This window comes from Corythoichthys intestinalis, chromosome 12 (assembly GCF_030265065.1).
Source record: "Corythoichthys intestinalis isolate RoL2023-P3 chromosome 12, ASM3026506v1, whole genome shotgun sequence".
NCBI classification, from domain to species: domain Eukaryota; kingdom Metazoa; phylum Chordata; class Actinopteri; order Syngnathiformes; family Syngnathidae; genus Corythoichthys; species Corythoichthys intestinalis.
The window spans coordinates 46,904,058-46,921,787 of NC_080406.1; the positions used below are offsets into that span (position 1 = coordinate 46,904,058).

Genomic DNA, 17,730 nt, shown 5'->3' on the forward strand with positions numbered 1-17,730 from the left:
AATTTTACTAAATTGAACTTTACTTTTTTAGATACTTGCTTGATCACCTTGCTTTCTTGATGTACCAGTACTAAAAAGTACTAAAAACATCAACTGTCCCAGTTATTACAATATGTTGCTTAAAATGGACATTTTCTGTCAAAGACTTGAGGAAAACATTAGCAAAAAATAAAAATAAAAATAGTAAAACATTGGTAAATCAGCTTCAAGGAAATCAGAAAGGGGTTACAAAAAAGAGTCATGACACACAAAGACATTGATGAGGTGACTGCATAGTAGCAACTGATTCGAGACCAAGGTTGTCAGGCCAGCTATACAGTATCATTTTTTAAGACAATTTCTCTTCCTGTACTGCAATAATAAAGAATAATATTGTTGCTTACTAGGTAAGATATACAGTAATAGTACTTGTACTTTAAACACCAACAATACTAAAACGTGAAAAACAACCATCTAACAATAGCACAAATTATTTAATCAAATTGAATGCTGCTGCCACAAAGAAATCGTACCCTAGCCAATTTTTCCTTTTTAAGTCATTTAAAACAAAAAATGCAAACCTCTTTGACGATTTTTAACAATTACATTTGGTAGCTGGTCAATCATGACAACACACTATCAAACAAATCCACATTATATTTGACAAATCAATTTCCTGACATAAAGGAAAATTCTGTCCTGTCATAGATTTGATCTTGAGTCAACACACAACCAAGCTAACTAGCTTCATTACGAAACCATCTTGAATCTTAATCCCATTCTCTACCTCGACTCATGATTTCATACAAAGATCCTCTTCAACATGAGTCTTCAATGCTAAGCCAGTAAATGCCAGAGTCACACAGAAAACACTGACAGCTGCCAAAAAACAAACCGCACACCGTGAAGAGACAAGTAACAAGGACAGCTACAAGGTTGTCATATTAGTATGTCGGGAGACAGCGAGTATGCATGTTAGTGGGAGAAATGGAAGAAAACTTGGATCAAAACTCATCCTAACGGTGGTTTTGCCATTCCTTCTTTTAGAGATAAACAATGTAAAGGAGACAACCTGTGTTATTTATTGATTCAAAATACAGAGTGAAAGAAATTAAAATTAGTTCATTATAAATCAAGATGGTCTTTTGTGCCAGACAGATCCCTATTTTCATAATTCCAATCTGATGAAGATGAAAGAAGAGAGAAAAAAATTCAAAACACATTTTTATTTACAAAACATATTACCTTGCTCAAGAGGACCAAACTGTTCTGCGGCAGGTGAGGGAGGCGGCGATGGAGGTAAATTGGTGGTGTCTTCAACTACAATTGAAAATAAAGACTGATGATGAAATTTTATTAAATGTGTAAATATCGTTTAAAAGCAACGCTATGTCTAGGGATGGGAATTGATACGATTTTTACGATTCCAATTCCATTATCGATATCGCTTAACGATTTGATTCTTTATCGATTCTCTTATCGATTCTAATTTGGGGAAAAAGAAGAACAAACATTTTGATTGGCATTGAGTTTAATCAGAAGTCACAACCTTACAAACTCACAACGAGGTCAAAAGAGGCCCAAAGTCTCAATGTTAACTGAGGCAATAAGTGGCAAATGCACAAGAATGTGTAACATTTTACTGAAATATTTTTCTAATAGAAATTAAAAATATCTGTGTATATTGGCATATAGGTCGTTGTTCTGCCTTTGGCAATATGTGTTAAAGCAGGGGTCCCCAAACTTTTTCCTGTGAGGGCTACATAACTTTTCCCTTCTCTGTTGTGACAGAAAAAGTGTGACGATTGCAGGAGTGCCTAAATGTAAAAAATTATTGTTTTTCACAAAGCCACACTCAAATAACCCTTTCTGGATTCTTCACGTAACAAAAGTAAATAAAATTTAAATAATAAATAGAAAAAAATAAAATAAAAATGATAATATAGTATAATATAATATATAATAATAATAATAAAATAATAGTAACACTATTAATTAAATAGCTAATAACCAAATAACCCTCTCTTCACAGATAAAGGCCAGGCCAGGAAATAAACAACACTACTGAGAAAAAAAATAAAGATAAAAAAAAATGGTATTGTTCAGGGGGGCCATAGTTTGGGGACCCCTGTGTTAAAGTGTATTTAATGACATGCATCCCTTTTAGTTTTTATGGTGCTTTCACGCTCAAGTGGGGGCGCCCTTGCGTTTCCTCACGTGAAGAAGAGCGCGCTTACACGCGAAGAAGTGCCGCATCCAAGCGAGTGAGCGAGTTAGTGAGAGAGAGCATTACTGCTACGAGCCTACGTTCTTTGTTAATGTTTGTAAAATATCTACAAAGGCAACACCTGTATGTATCATCTTTTGTGTTGTTGTTGTGTGTTTCCACTCGCGATCGGACACTTAAATCCAGTTGTGTAGTGGTTTGAACGATGTGCTAATGCTAGCGAACGCATGCTAACAGTTTGTGTTATTAATGTATTAGCAGCTAATCATCGCTGATTTACTGTGATGCAAACCTGTTTGTTATTGGGGACGAAATTGATTTGTTTCATTTCTATTTTTAGTTTCACTCTTCAAGTGATGGTTGAATAAAGTCAGCATATTATACAAACGTCTTCTGTATCGTCATTTGGGAGTTTAGCTAGCTGTATAGTCAGGCCTGAGCCTTAGCGTCTCGGTGAGGACATTGCAGTCGTACTCCCTTCCGATGCAGTTATATCCACCTTGCAATGACTGCAAGTCGCTTTGTTGTAATTTTTTCTCGTGAAGTGAAGACACACTTTCGAGCATTTGAAGTTTTTGAACCAATGTGCTGTCATTGTTATGTTTACGGCTGCAATGCTTGTGCTAAACCATCGTAACCTTTCACTTTCACCCTCTTTCCTGGTGAAGTGTAGCCAAACTTTGGAGCGAGTGGTTCTTGGCGCCATGCTAGTTTGATGCGTCTGGACAACAAGACACGTCACGACGCAATATGCGTCTTTAGGAATCGTTAAAGGGATCGTTAAGGCTTTTTCATTGTGATGTCGAGGCCTCGAAACACTAGGAATCGGTTCGGAATTGGAATCGGATTTCGATTCCGATCCCTAACTATGTCACTTTCCAGTTTTGGTCGATTTTAGTGACACCGGTGGACATAAGCGGTATTTCTTTGCCTTAAGGAAGACTGTGTTTCCAGCAGCTATGTGAAATATGAATAGTAATAAGGTGATGCATCCAGTTCTGGCTAAATAATAGCATTTGACGGCTAGCAACTGTGTGGTTTAGTGTGGCCAAAAATCTAAATCAGCAAAATCTTGACTTGAATCTGTCTTTAAATGATGAAACAGTTGTAAAACATTCACATGTCAAAAATAGACAGAAGGGAACTAATGCAAAAACGGGACCAATTTTAACAACTTTAACGGTTGATTCACAACATTAAAAGACTTCCAGGTTACTATGGGTTACTATGTTTTTTCAATTGTTTTTCTTTTACATGGTTTTTTTTTCATTAAAAAAAAACACATGAAAGGTAACACCAGTTACTTTGCCAAGGAACTAATTACTCTTACATTCAGGTAAATGAGTTACTAACTCAATTACTTTTTGGGAGAAATAATTTTTAACTGTAATTAATTACTTTTTAATTACTATTTACGAAAGCGAAGATTTTATTCTGCCAATTTGTTGCCGAACACAATTTGCCTGCAACTATTGCTGATCACTTCTCAGAATTAGCAAAAGAAATGTTCCCTGACTCAAAGATTGCATCGGTAAGTAATTTTATCAATTGACCTTTTTAATTTATAATTGGACACATTAACAAACTACCTTCAAGTCAAGCTGAATTGCGAGCTGAAGTGCAATGAAGTGCAGCCATCAAAAGACATGATAGAAATTGCCAAAAGTGCAATATACAATTGTAACAAAAGTCACTGTTAAATTTTAGTAATCATGATGTAGCTGAAGGTATTGATTGTTCTTTGATTGCACCAGGTTATATGTGACAATATTACCAATAATTTAATATTATTTTAAAAGTTGAGTTTTATTTTTGTTTCATATTGCACATTATATAAAACGTAAGATTAGTCACCAATTTGTAAGGGCATACGTCACTATTTGCAAGATTGCCAACGGCCTCGGGTTGATAGGTATGACCAATTAAACGACATTTATGTTTCCAGCGGCTGTGTGAAAGACGAATAGTAATAAGGTTATGAATCCAGTTGTGTCGAGACAATAGCATATGACGGTTAGCAACCATGTGGCTTTGTGTGGCCAGCGAGTGAAGAAGGCTTTGTTTATTCTTGAGCCTCCTTTTCTTTTTCCTCCTCGGACAAAACTTTTTGTCTCTATTGTTGCTCTGCCATCTTGGCTGAATTCGTGGGAAAGCGTTCGCCTCAACTTCCGTCTTAATATTATAATATAATGAATGGGGTAAGGGGGAAGTGACGTATGACGTAAAGCAGTCAGCACATTTGTAGTTTTTTTGTGTGTTTTGTGTGTGTAAACCCTCAAGATGTAAAATAGGTGTCATTTAACTAGTTGTCAGTCGACGTATCATCACAAATATTGTGAAAATATTTTATAAAGGTTGAAAAGTCATATAATGTTGCTTTAAATCGATCAATTGATCATTTCTCTAGGGCAGTACTTCTCATTTTCTCTAAAGACCCCTCTGGAAGATGTAAACGTTTTTCAACATGTGGTGTTTATTGCCACGAACATAACACGTCCGGCTGCCTCGAACGTCGCCACACACACACACATTCCTTCCAGCGCACACTTCCTTATCACACCGTGCACACAGAGCCTGTCTGTTCCAAGGCAGCACTTCATTGAGTAAGTCTACTCAAATCCTCTCACTTACACACAATGAGTTGCCACAGCAACTGCTTAGCAAGTTAAATGATTGACGCATGCGGCGCTTTTGAAGCCCGTTACACTGGCAAGATCAAACATCTGTTAAAATCGTTAACTTTTATAAGCAACTGAAGTGCACGTGCACTGCCAGCCTGGGGAACAAACAGCAGAAAGAGGGAGGGAGGGAGCGAGAGTAAGACTAAGCAATCAGCTCGGAACAGCTCATCTGTATTTTTTTTTTTTTTTAATTGAAAAAAATATGCGATGCACTGCAGGCGCAAAGTTTGAAGTCCGGGGGGTGTGCTCCACTATTTCAGAAGTACTGCTCTAGGGATAGAGAGAGAAACGCAATTTCTTTTTCCTTGTATGGTCTGTGCATATGAAGAAAATGAATGAATAAAGCTGACTTTGACTGACTTTGACAAAGGCCCTTTAATTCAACCTACGTAATTAACTTGTAGCAGACTTTATAGTACAGGCAAACATAATGTAATGTTGGTGGTGCATCTTTTGGTGAAAGCATGTGACTAACCTGATGGCAGCCTTTGACTCTCCTGTTCCCCCTTTAGAACCGCCACTGCCTCGGCAGTCACTTCTTGCACGATTCTTGCAGAGACTTGCTCTAAACAAAGAAACACAAACATAAATAATTTCAAGAAAAAAAGAGTCTCTCAAAAGGTTTAGAATTGAATAATTTTGTTTATAGTTGTGTTGATATGAAGTACAGGGTGACCCAAAAAAAAGTTTACACTCAGTTGACTGCTTGTTTAAAAGCCATTGAAACATATCTAAGTAGGTTGTCATGGTTAAGTGATACATTAAGGTCACTCAATGCAGCTGGTAATCTCTCGTCTCTACAATTCCTGTGCTTCTTCTGAAAATGAAGAAAACTTTAGCTGTACCTGAATTGCTGCGTGCCGGTCTGACACCTACTGAGATTGCAGCAAATCTGAGAATATCCAGATGTGCAGTCTACAAAGTTAAAAAGAAGCTGAAAGATACTGGAACAGCCTCACGAAAACCTGGGTCTGGAAGTGAAGATCTGTGCGGACCAAAAAGTTGATTGACAAGGTGATATGTGGCCACCCCAGAGTCCAGATCTCAATCCCCTGGATTATAGCATATGGGCAACTGTGGAGGACAGTGCGTGTAAGAAGCCACAAACCTCTGCGGCAGCCTTGGAGAGGTCCATTGTTAGATCTTGGGGAAAAGATGACAGCATCCTACATAAAGAAGACCTGTCAAGCGTTCCGCAGGCGCCTGGAGGCTGTTGTGACACTTAAGGGAGGACACATTGAAAAACAGAGTGTACTGTACATGTTCTTTACAATAATGTATAATTTGTGATTCAATTCTAATTCTAAGATGAATAAACATGGCATTTAAGTTGTATTATGGCAGTGTAAACTTTTTTTTGGGTCACCCTGTATAAGAATTGGCCTATTAGGGATTAGCAGTCCAAGAATATAGATTTCTTCTGCATGCAGCAAACAGTTATGACAGCCATTTCTATGATATTTTATATACTTTTACAGATGTGAACATACACACACTGATCAGTACTTATAAGGACACTAAAAAAAAAGCAAAAAAACACACAATTCTGTTTGCACAATGTAGTGTTACCAAGCAACCTCTGAGTATATCAGCCCAGGAGATGTTCACCTTTGGAGTCCACCAAACATAACTTGCTAACATGTACAGTCATGTGAAAAAAATCAGGATATCCTATGGAAGCCTGTGTGCTTTCTAACATATTTGGTAATATAGATATTTAATTTCAATTTCAACAATCTTGAGAGATTCTAGTAATAGAACTAAACAATTAAAATTGGAAAAAAAGTGTTTTGTTTTTTTTCATAACTCTGTAAAAATGTAATTTTAAATAAATGCAATTTCTATTGAGGAATATATTACGACACCCCAACATTCAGTCCCACTTAAAATGGTTAAAATCACACACAGGTGTATCATATCAGGTGCACATGAACATAAATACCCAGTGTTTGAAGGAAGCTTGCCTTATTTAAACCTCACATTTACTGTGGTGTGCCCCTGACTGTTGAAGTGAGAGAAAACACCATGGTGAACTCAAAGGAGCTGTCTGAGGCCTTCAGAAAGAAGATTGTAGACGCGTATGAGTCAGGTAAGGGATTTCAAAAGATCTCATAAGAATATGAAATCAGCCATTCCACTGTAATAATAGCCCATAGTGGAGGACATTCAAAACAACTGACAAGATGCCCTGGTCTGGCCGTCCAAGCAAGTTCACCCTAAGAGCAGACCATTCCACTGTAATAATAGCCCATAGTGGAGGACATTCAAAACAACTGACAAGATGCCCTGGTCTGGCCGTCCAAGCAAGTTCACCCTGAGAGCAGACCGCAAGATGGTAAAAGAAGTCTCCAAAAAACCTTAAATGTCATCATGGGACCTACAGCAGGCTCTAAGTTGCTACTGTTGATGTGAAAGTTCATGCCTCTATAATCAGAAAGAGACTTCACAAGTTTAACCTTCATGGGAGGTGTGCAAGAGGATGCTTTGCTGCAGCAGGACCTCGCCACTCACCATCATAGAATCCACCATGAATTCTATCATGTGGAACATGTGAGATTATCTGTGAAAAAATTGAAGCCAAAGCGAAACTGGCCCCCTCAACATGACAATGACCCAAAAAAAAAAAAAAATACCATTAAATCCACCAAGGAATGAATGAAAAGGAAGACATGGCGAGTCCTGGAATGGCAGAGTCAAATCCCAGCTCTTAATCCCATTGAGATGCTGTGGGGTGACTTGAAACAGGCTGTACATGCAAAAAAAAAAAAACTCCTCAAACATCTCACAACTGAAAGTATTCTGCGTTGAGTGGGGCAAAGTTTCTTCAGACCGATGTCAAAGACTGGTAGATGGCTACAAAAAGCGTTTCACTGAAGTTATTTCAGCCAAAGGGGGTAACACCACCTATAAGGTGGCAGGGTGTCCTAACTTCCTCCTCGGTTAGAATATGCATTTTTGTTGATATATCTGGTTTAGTAAAACAATGTTAATTTTTGTTGTTTACCTGCAATTAAATCACCTTCTTTTCCAAAGATAAAGAAAAACAAGATCAGAAATTGGATATATGAACCTTTCCTAATAAAGAACTGAATATTTAATGGTGTGCCCTAATTTTTTCACATGACTGTATATTGTTCAAACATTTTCTGATTTAAACGTTGATATTGAAAAGAATGGTGAATGTGGGGTCTGAGGCTGTAATGTCAAAACTAAATTTTATCAAGGGGGGGGGGGTTGAAAATTGAAGAAATACAGAGCTCAAGGTTTCAGTAACATTGTATTCACCTTTATATTTCATGCTTTTGTATTATTTTTTTCAAAAATTGAAAATGCAGTATTGTACAATAACCAATTATGATTAATACTGTACGTCAAATTTTAAAATGTCGCATAAACATAATACAGGTGGTCATGTTTTCGCATTTGTGCTGACACGTTGTCTATGTTTCAAAGTTTTCAGGTGTCAGTGTGACAGAGAGGTCACAGATTCACAAAGTGATGGCAGATTTAAAAAAAAAAAAAAAAAAGACCTTGTCACTTCTGCAAAGCATGCTGGCAGTGATGAAAACATGCTTGATCCAACTCGGTCAGCATGTATCCAACACAAACATGTCAAATAATATAATGACCTACTTTATCGCGAGGACTCAAACACAGAAAGGTCACATCATTTCGGGAATGGAAAATGAATACTTAAATCCTATAGAGAGATTTAAAGACCTATGTGTATGTGCTCGATTTAAAGCAGAGAGTATTACTAAAGACCTTGAGTCAACACAAACAGAGGATGTGCTACATATGCACACAGATGCTCAAATATACACAATGAGATGGCACAGAGTGCAATTGGATGCAAAACCAGTCAGCAATCAAATTGTGTAAAGAAAGTTGTTTCCTTGACAACAGACTGCTGAGCTACTGTGGTTTTGGTGCCTGTGGTGATCCTGAGGACAGAAACATGATGATGATAATGATGACGAAGTTAGGGTATTTTTAAAGGAACAAAATAGTTGGTGAGAACGTACAAAAAAACGATGTCTATTTTTTCCTGGCAAAATTGGTTGGGTAAGAGAGGGATGTTATATTGAGAAATAACTGACTCATTATAAAATGATAAATTGATGGATAGCTTGAAATATTTCATTGTCATTGATAAAAATTAAAATAATGTGCAAATTTCATAGAGATGTTAGAAAGAAAGTAAACTCATATTAATGTCTGCCTCTGAAAACAATACAATTAGCTGTATTTTGGCTACATTTTAATCATGGCAACAAGGTTCGACTATGACTGACATTAAAGCTGCAACTAGCGATTATTTTCATAATCGATTAATTGAGCGATTAATTAAAAGTAGGGCTGTCCCAAACAACTAATTTTCTCCCGATTAGTCAGCCAACTATTTTTACGATTAGTCGACTAATCTAAGAATTTAAAAAAAAAATTTTTTTTTTTCTTTCTTTTACTAATTTAGCAATGAAAATTTTGTTGACGCTTATCAATTCACAAAAACATTTTGGAAGACTTAAATTATTTATTAAAGTACAAATAAACAATACAATGAATACAATAACAATAATAAATCGCAAATAAACAATGAGTTCAAATGCTGGTAGAATTAACTAGTGCAAAAGAATGGAATGTAAACAGATTCAGAACACTGACTTCGCCTTTCCAACATGATTCAAAACAATTCTTAAAAAAAACACTAAGCATTAATATTATAGTATAGTACTATATATAAGAGTATTATAATAATTATTCATTGCCAATCAGATTTTTCATAAAGGGTGTCATTTTAAAGGTACTCTTAGTGTAGAATCTGAATGTATGTGGGATTAACTCCAGAAATTGTTATTTATAAGACGAACATGACATGCCTTTATTTGGAAATGTTCACCGGGAGTACGTTCGCTAAACAGTTAACTTCAGCTTTACACTCCGTAAGAAAAGCACTTTTAGTCATTGCATGTAGTGTCAGTAATAGATTTTTTTTTTTTCTTCGTTTGCAAATGCTGTTTACCAGCGATTTTTCATGTTTGAAGTGTCACCTTTTAACCGCAAGTTTGCTTTCACGAGACGACTGCCAATGTTTTATAGCAGGCCAAAGTAGGTTGCCTTTTTTCCCCCATTCACCTCAGTGTAGCAGTGCTAACGTTATAGTGTTTAATATGGATGTGTTTTCTTATTTTGTAAGTCTGAACTTTAATTCTACAGCGTGTTGATAAGAGAAAGGAACTGGAGTCTCGTATGCCATCAGCACGCATGCACCAATGTACGCACGCACGCACACGCGCAGCGATAAAACGCAGCCGTGAAAATTACCACCCTCATTTTTATTTGCCGTGCGATAAATGGACTCATTGCATATCGTGACAGGCTCAGCAACTTCAACAAAACTTGGCATTGAAGAGACAGGACACAAAAGAGTACCCTCCTTTGTTTCTTTGAAATAAGTCAATGTTTCGGACTCTCTGGTGCGCTTTTTTGGCTTTGTGCCGCTTTCCCCGCTTGCATACAGAGCGTCTGACATTCTGAACTGTCAACGCATATAATTTTTTAACCCTTCATTAACCGTCGACGGGATGTTATGCTCGTCGACGGATTTACGTCATCGATGACGTCGACAATGTCGACCAGTCGGGACAGCTCTAATAAAAGATTAATCGATTAATCGGATAAATGAGACTTGTTTCAGTTATCTTTACAATTTACCTTGAAGTTTTTTTCATCATGTTGTAAATAGCAATGGAGACAACATTGATGACTATTTCCTTCAACTGTTTTGATTATCAAATTTGTTGGCCACTAAGCCTTATTAGTTGTTGATTAATCGATTCATTGTTGCACCTCTAACTGACATTGCATGTATTGTAATTTTTCAACCCAGTAAATCACCACTGAATATAAAAATTATGTTTTGTGAAAGACAGCACATTTTGTTTAAAGGGACAATATACAATTTGTTTGTTTTTTTTTCCTTTCGTAACTGCCACCTCCGGCCTAAAGCGTAACTGCAGCCTGTGTTAAGCTCATTCATGGCGTGCATACTTGTACGATCACGAACATAAAGCAACGAGCATTTGACCCATCCAGCACCATAAATGTAAATACAGAAAACATGATTGTTTACTGTTAGTAGCAAGTGTTGTTGTCACGCGGGTACTGTCGCAGGGAAGGCTTGGGCGTGCACAAGTGCGTGCTCACCTAGAACAGTTGTCGGCAACTCAAAATGTTGAAAGAGTCATGCTGGACCAAATTAATAAATACTGCACAAATACTGGAGCCGCAAAAAATTAAAAGCCTTATAATGAAGGCAAAACATGCTGTATGTATCTATATTAGCTATATTAGCGTCTTATCAAAATGACTACGTTGGCTACAAATATATAATGAGCATTCATAATTAAATGTTTATTTTCCCAGCAGTGAACCCGAAAGAGATTAATGCAACACGTGACTACTCTGTTGTACGATGCCGCCTCAAGTTTAACTTCATTACAATACTAGTAATAATGAATTAGAAGAATGTTTGTGTTATGTTTGTCCTCCTACAGAAACCATATTAAAAAATACACTGCTGGCCAAAAGTACTGGCACCCCAGCAATTCTGTCAAATAATGCTCAATTTCTCCCAGAAAATAATTGCAGTTACAAATGCTTTGGTCGTAATATTTTCATTGATTTTGCTTGTAATGAAAAATCAAAAAAAGAGAATAGAATATAAATAAATCATTATCATTTTCCTCCAAAAATGGGGCAGACAAAAGTATTGGCACCCTTTGAAAAATCATGTGATGCTTCTCTAATTTGTGTAATTAACAGTACCTGTTAGTTACCTGTGGCACATAACTGGTGGTGGCAATAACTAAATCACACTTGCAGCCAGTTAAAATGGATTAAAGTTGACTCAACCTCTGTCCTGTGTCCTTGTGTGTACCACATTAAGCATGGAGAAAAGAAAGAAGACCAAAGAATTGTCTGAGGACTTGAGAAGCAAAATTGTGAGGAACCATGGGCAATTTCAAGGCTACAAGTCCATCTCCAAACAACTGAATGTTCCTGTGTCTACCGTGCGCAGTTTCATCAATTAGTTTAAAGCCCATGGCACTGGGGCTAACCTCACTAGATGTGGACGGAAAAGAAAAACTGACGAGAGATTTCAACAAAAGATTGTGCGTATGGTGGATAAAGAACCTCGACTAACATCCAATTAAGTTCAAGCTGTCCTGCAGTCCGAGGGTACAACAGTGTCAACCCATACTATCTGTCGGCATCTGAATGAAAGGGAACTCTATGGTAGGATACCCAGGAAAACCCCACTTCCGATCCAGAGACATAAAAAAGAATGGCTGAAGTTTACCAAAACTTACCTGAGAAAGCCAAAAACCTTTTGGAAGAATGTTCTCTGGTGAGATGAGACAAAATTAGAGCTTTTTGGGGAAAAGCATCAACATAGATTTTCCAGGAAAAAAAAAAAAAAAGGCCTTCGAAGAAAAGAACATGGTCCCCACAGTCAAACATGGCGGAGGTCCCCTGATGTTTTGGGGCTGCTTTGCTGCCTCTGGCACTGGACTGCTTGACCGTGTGCATGGCATTATGAACTCTGAAGACTACCAACAGTGTGAGAAAGCTGGGTCTCCCTCAGAGGTCATGGGTCTTCCAGCAGGACAATTACCCAAAACACACTTCAAAAGTCACTAGAAAATGGTTTGAGAGAAAGCACTGGAGACTTCTAAGTGGCTAGCAATGAGTCCAGACCTGAATCCCATAAAACTCCTGTGGAGAGATCTGAAAATGGCAGTTTGGAGAAGGCACCCTTCACATCTCAGAGACCTGGAGCAGTTGGCCAAAGAAGAATGGTCTAAAATTCCAGCAGAGCATTGTAAGAAACTCATTGATGGATACCGGATGCGGTTGTTCGCAGATATTTTGTCTAAAGGCTGTGCTAACAAGTATTAGGCTGGGGGTGCCACTACTTTTGTCCGGCCCATTTTTGGAGTTTTGTGTAAAATGATAATGATTTGAAAAAAAAATTCATTCTCTTTTGTGTTTTTTCATTGCAAACAAAATAAATGAAGATATTACTACCAAAGCATTTGTAATTTCAATCATTTTCTGGGAGAAATTGAGCATTATCTGACAGAATTGCAGGGGTGCCAATACTTTTGGCCAGCAATGTATATATTTCCCTCCCCCATCTTTTTCCATTTCAAAACTTTTTTGAAAAAGCTCCAGGAAACCACTAGGTCAGCGCTAAAGAGCAGCGGGTTGCTGATCCCGGCCTAGAGTGTTCATCCCAAAATATTCAATTGAAGGGGAGAAAAATACTTTTTGTGGCAGACTCAGTAAAAATGTCAGGGCTATGTGTTCTCATCAGGGCATTGGTGGAGCATGCGTGGAGTAGAAAAGATTTAAATGAACTCTAAAAATCCTGCATAGTCCCTTTATTTAATTTCATAATAATATCATGAATTGATAGATACCAAATTACGGTAATAAAAAAAATTTACAAAACGAGTAGGGCTGTCAAAATTATCGCGTTAACGGGCGGTAATTAATTTTTTAAATTAATCACGTTAAAATATTTGACGCAATTAACGCACATGTCCCGCTCAGACAGTATTCTGCCTTTTGGTAAGTTTTACAGCAAGGCTTTTTTTGCTGTCTAACAGCGAACTCTTGTGGTCGCTTTGCGACATGGTTTATTGTTTTCTTGCCAGTTCGATATGGCTGCACGACGTCTCGGGCTGACGCCTACGTTGTAATGTTGTGCTTATATGATCCTTGGACAAGATTTGTCAGTAAGTATGGTTGTTGTAAAGCATGTACATATTATGTTAGTAAGCGAAATGTTATATTTTTTGTATGAGACGCTTTTTGTTTATGTTTAGTGAACCTGTATAGCGTGCTAAGCTAACGTTGTTGCTAATGCAATGCTTGTGTACTTTTTTTTTGTAGTTTTACGACGGTCTAAAGAGGACAATGGTTTGAGGCCATTTTATTAATAAATCAGATGAAAAAGGAAGAAGTCTGATTATTAAGGCGTCGTTCACTAGCTGTCTAGCTTTGGAAAAAGTAGACGCATAGACAGATTTAAATGACAGTACAGTGAAATGCCCACTACAGTCCTTATGTACCGTATTTTGAATGTATATTTCCATCTTGTGTCTTATCTTTCCATTCCAACAATTTATTTTACAGAATATATATATAATTTACAGAAAAATATGGCATATTTCATAGATGGTTTGAATTGTCATTAATTGCGATTAATTACGATTAATTAATTTTTAAGCTGTAATTAACTCGATTAAAAATTTTAATTGTTTGACAGCCCTAAAAACGAGAAATACACTCTGGTTACGGCCCCCAATAACACTCGATCATTCGCTGCTAGCCTCTCCCAGTCAAAATGGATTTGACGACTAGCGTTGCTTATTTTATTCTGCACTAAAGTACTAAAGTAAAGTAGAGGTTAGCATGTTGCTCTTGACCTATTTGAGGCACATACACAAAAAAGAAAAAAAATCAAGACAACATGGTGAGCTCTAGGCTTAACATAATGTCAAGGGGGCAATTTAGTGCTTCACAGGTTCTTGTTGTATCTGAAGAGCTGACTCTCAAAAGGCTGAAGCCTTGAGGATTATCGGGTGTCAGCGATTCTCTGCACTTATCCGCCGCATGTTGGAGACACCTCAGATTGTGTGGTAGGGATGGGAATAAAAATCGATTTGTCAATTGACTGTCTCTTGAGAATCTTGTTGATGGTGTGGAATTTTCGCAATCGAGTGTTCGTGTAAAAAAGACTATATTAGGGAGTCAATTATGTCTTGATGCAGCAGACACCAAAATGAATGCCAAGACGAATTGTTTTGACAGTTATTTGGTATGAAGCCAAGATGTCACATGTGTAGAAGGTATGTACAGTGATGGACGGTTTTCCCGAGCGTGATGCAGTTTGAGTCCTTTGTGGTTTGCAATAGTGCTAAATGGATTTGATTTAACAGACACCTGGGCTAATTCAGTAGAAGTGGGAAAAGGTCCTCTAATGAGCAGTCTCTAATGCGAGAGACATCTGAAAAATAAGTCACTTTCTTTCTGTTCTATAATTTCTGCATTATAATAGCAGGACTAGTTAGTACTGGTTTAAGTAAAACTTTAACAGTAAGATTTCCTAAAACTAGATTCTGGAAATTGTTCATTTCAAGTTTAGATGTTATTTAGAAATCAAAATCTTAACATTACCAATGTAAAGGTTGAATCTAAAAAAACAAATTGGAGGGGGAGGTGTTGTCATGGTAACACCACTGGTGCATCACTGTTTCACCAGGGTGAGATACGGGGGTTGAGGGCTAGAGTAACATTTAACATTGTAATTAGGGCACGTTTAATAACAGCATGTGATTGGGGTTGGGACTCATTGTGCTGCAAACCCACGCAACCCAAATACCCACATGCACAAGCATCTGCTTCATGTAAATGTGCAAATAAAGCCAACATCTATATCTCTTTCTTAAAAAAATATAGAGAAAGGATAAACATCTGATGAGGTGATTATAGTTAATACATACCTGCAGTTATAGCATGAGCACCAGTTAACTCCCCATTGAACCCGTTTTCTCTTGCAGAAAAGGGGGGAGAGGTCGCGTGTGTTCCACCAGTCTGGCATGTCCTGTACGAGGAAGATGAGAAACCATTGGCCCCATGGGTACCAGCGGGCGGCTGTGCCCCCGAAGCGTCCCACTGAGCGGCACCGTCTTCTGGCTGTCGGTCATCTGCCATGCTGGTCCAAGCTCAGGGCAGGGGAAGGGGGAAATTGAGGGTTGACTTTCGTTCTGTGTGGCGAGATGAGAGGCAAACATGGTAACAACTCAGCATGTTATTAAGTGCGAGGTTAGCAATGTCAGCTAAAGGAGAGCGATGGGAGACAAGAGAAGGCCGAGGAGTCAAGAATTTGTTCATCAGAATTCCTGCTTCAGACTCACTAAAATGCAAACCTCAGTCTACCTGTCAGAGAATGGCTCTGTTAATATTTAATGGAGAGTGTTTAAGCTTTTCCAGCTAATGAATAATCATCAGGTTTTGCATGATTAAGCTTCAAACGGATATAAGCATGACAGCCCAATAGAGACTCTGCAATGAGCACAACACACTGACTCCTCCACTCAGAATGCCATACTGGTACAGTATATCTCACTTGATGACTCCTTCCCTGTCACAGCTTGTCATCCACCACTGTGACCCTGCTTGGGGCTTCATCTGAACAGCACTCCGATTTATTAAAAGCCGTAAAATATAAAAATGAGGTTGTCATCCTGTCTTGCTCCTGCCTTTCTGTTGATGAGGGTCACTTTGTGCTTGGTCGCTGACCTCCACAACCAACTTGATCAACCTCAGTCGTAGACTGGCGGACAAGACAACCACCTGTGTATATTCTTGCCAGGGAGTGCAAGGCTGACACATATTCTGCAGGGTCTGAGCAAACTTCTTTCAAGGAAATCCAAATTACGTCTTATCTTGAATGGAAACTGCAGTTTGCATAGTTATGAATGTGTTTTTTTGTTCCATTTTTATTTTATCAAATGAAACCATCTCCTGCCCCAAAATAACATATTGCAATGTGAATCACATCTGAAGTGTTACACATGCTCAAGAGGCTGACTGATCTGCTCTTTGCACCTGCTGCATGGTGGCACCATGACGATGCATTTTCTGTGACTGAAAAGAGCAGTCACGAATCACCTTTTTAGAAGGTACTACAGTCTAATATTCTGAAGTTTCTTGTATAATACAGTTTTGTATGGTATATCTACATTTTTTATACCATTAATTTAACCTTTCTTAGAGCATTCATTCAACTTTTTGGCTGCCATTGACATCCAATCCATTTTGACTGGGAGGGGTTTAATTATTATTAAGACCTTGTCGGGGACAGTGCCTTTGGATTGGCAGGCCACGGAGGTGGTCCCCCTTTTTAAGAAGGGGGAACAAAGAGTTTGTTCCAATTATAGAGTCTATTCAGTGGTGCTGGAAAGGAGGGTCGGTCGGGAAGTCGAATCTCGGATTCAGGAGGAGATGTGTGGTTTCCATCCCCGCCGTGGAGCAGTGGACCAGCTCTACACCCTCAGCAGGATCCTTGAGGGTGCATGGGAGTTCGCCCAACCGCTTTACATTTGTTCTGTGGATATGGGGAAGGCATTCGACCTTGTGCCTCCGGGAGTCCTGTGGAGGGTGCTTCAGGACTACTGGTACCAAGCCCCTTGGTAAGGGCTGTTCGGTCCCTTTATGACCGGTGTCAGAGTTTGTTTCGCATTGCCGCCAGTAAGTCGAATCCGTTCCTAGTGAGGGTTGGACTCCGTTAAGGTTGCCGTTTGTCACTGATACTGTTCATAAGTCTTATGCACAGAATTTCTAGGTGCAGCCGAAGCGTTGAGGGTGTCCAGTTTGGTGGCCTCAGCATTCGGCTCTGCTTTTTGCATATGATGTGGTGCTATTGGCTTGATCATGCTGTGACTTCAAACTCCGACTGGAGCTGTTCACAGCTGAGTGATGAAGATCAGCACCTCCACATCCGAGACCACGGTCCTTAGTCAAAAAAGGGGGGAGTGCCGTCTCTGGGTCTCGGATGAGATCTTGCCCCAAGGGAGGAGTTCAAATATCTTGGGGTCTTGTTCACGGGTGAGGGTATGCGGGAGATCGACAGGCTGATCGGTGCAGTGTCTGCGGTGATGCGGGCTCTGCACCGGTCCGTAGTGGGGAAGAAGGAGCTGAACCAAAATGCTAAGCTCTTCATTTACCAGTTGTTCTACGTTCCTACCCTCACCTGGAGGGTGAGAAGCT

The 17,730-nt window shown here is 38.7% G+C and overlaps 1 protein-coding gene across 6 annotated transcripts in view; it reads right to left on the minus strand.

The window, feature by feature from the left end:
• Nucleotides 1-17,730, minus strand: part of LOC130926717 (microtubule-associated protein 2-like) — a 120,045-nt gene that overhangs the window by 46,458 nt on the left and 55,857 nt on the right. For all 6 annotated transcript variants that reach the window (XM_057851817.1, XM_057851823.1, XM_057851820.1 and 3 more), the window contains 3 exons: nt 15,462-15,725; nt 5,363-5,452; nt 1,225-1,299 (listed from right to left, as the gene is read on the minus strand). In XM_057851817.1, the coding sequence (XP_057707800.1) occupies nt 1,225-1,299; nt 5,363-5,452; nt 15,462-15,672 (376 nt within the window). In that variant the 5' untranslated portion in view covers nt 15,673-15,725. The remainder of the gene's footprint in view (nt 1-1,224; nt 1,300-5,362; nt 5,453-15,461; nt 15,726-17,730) is intronic.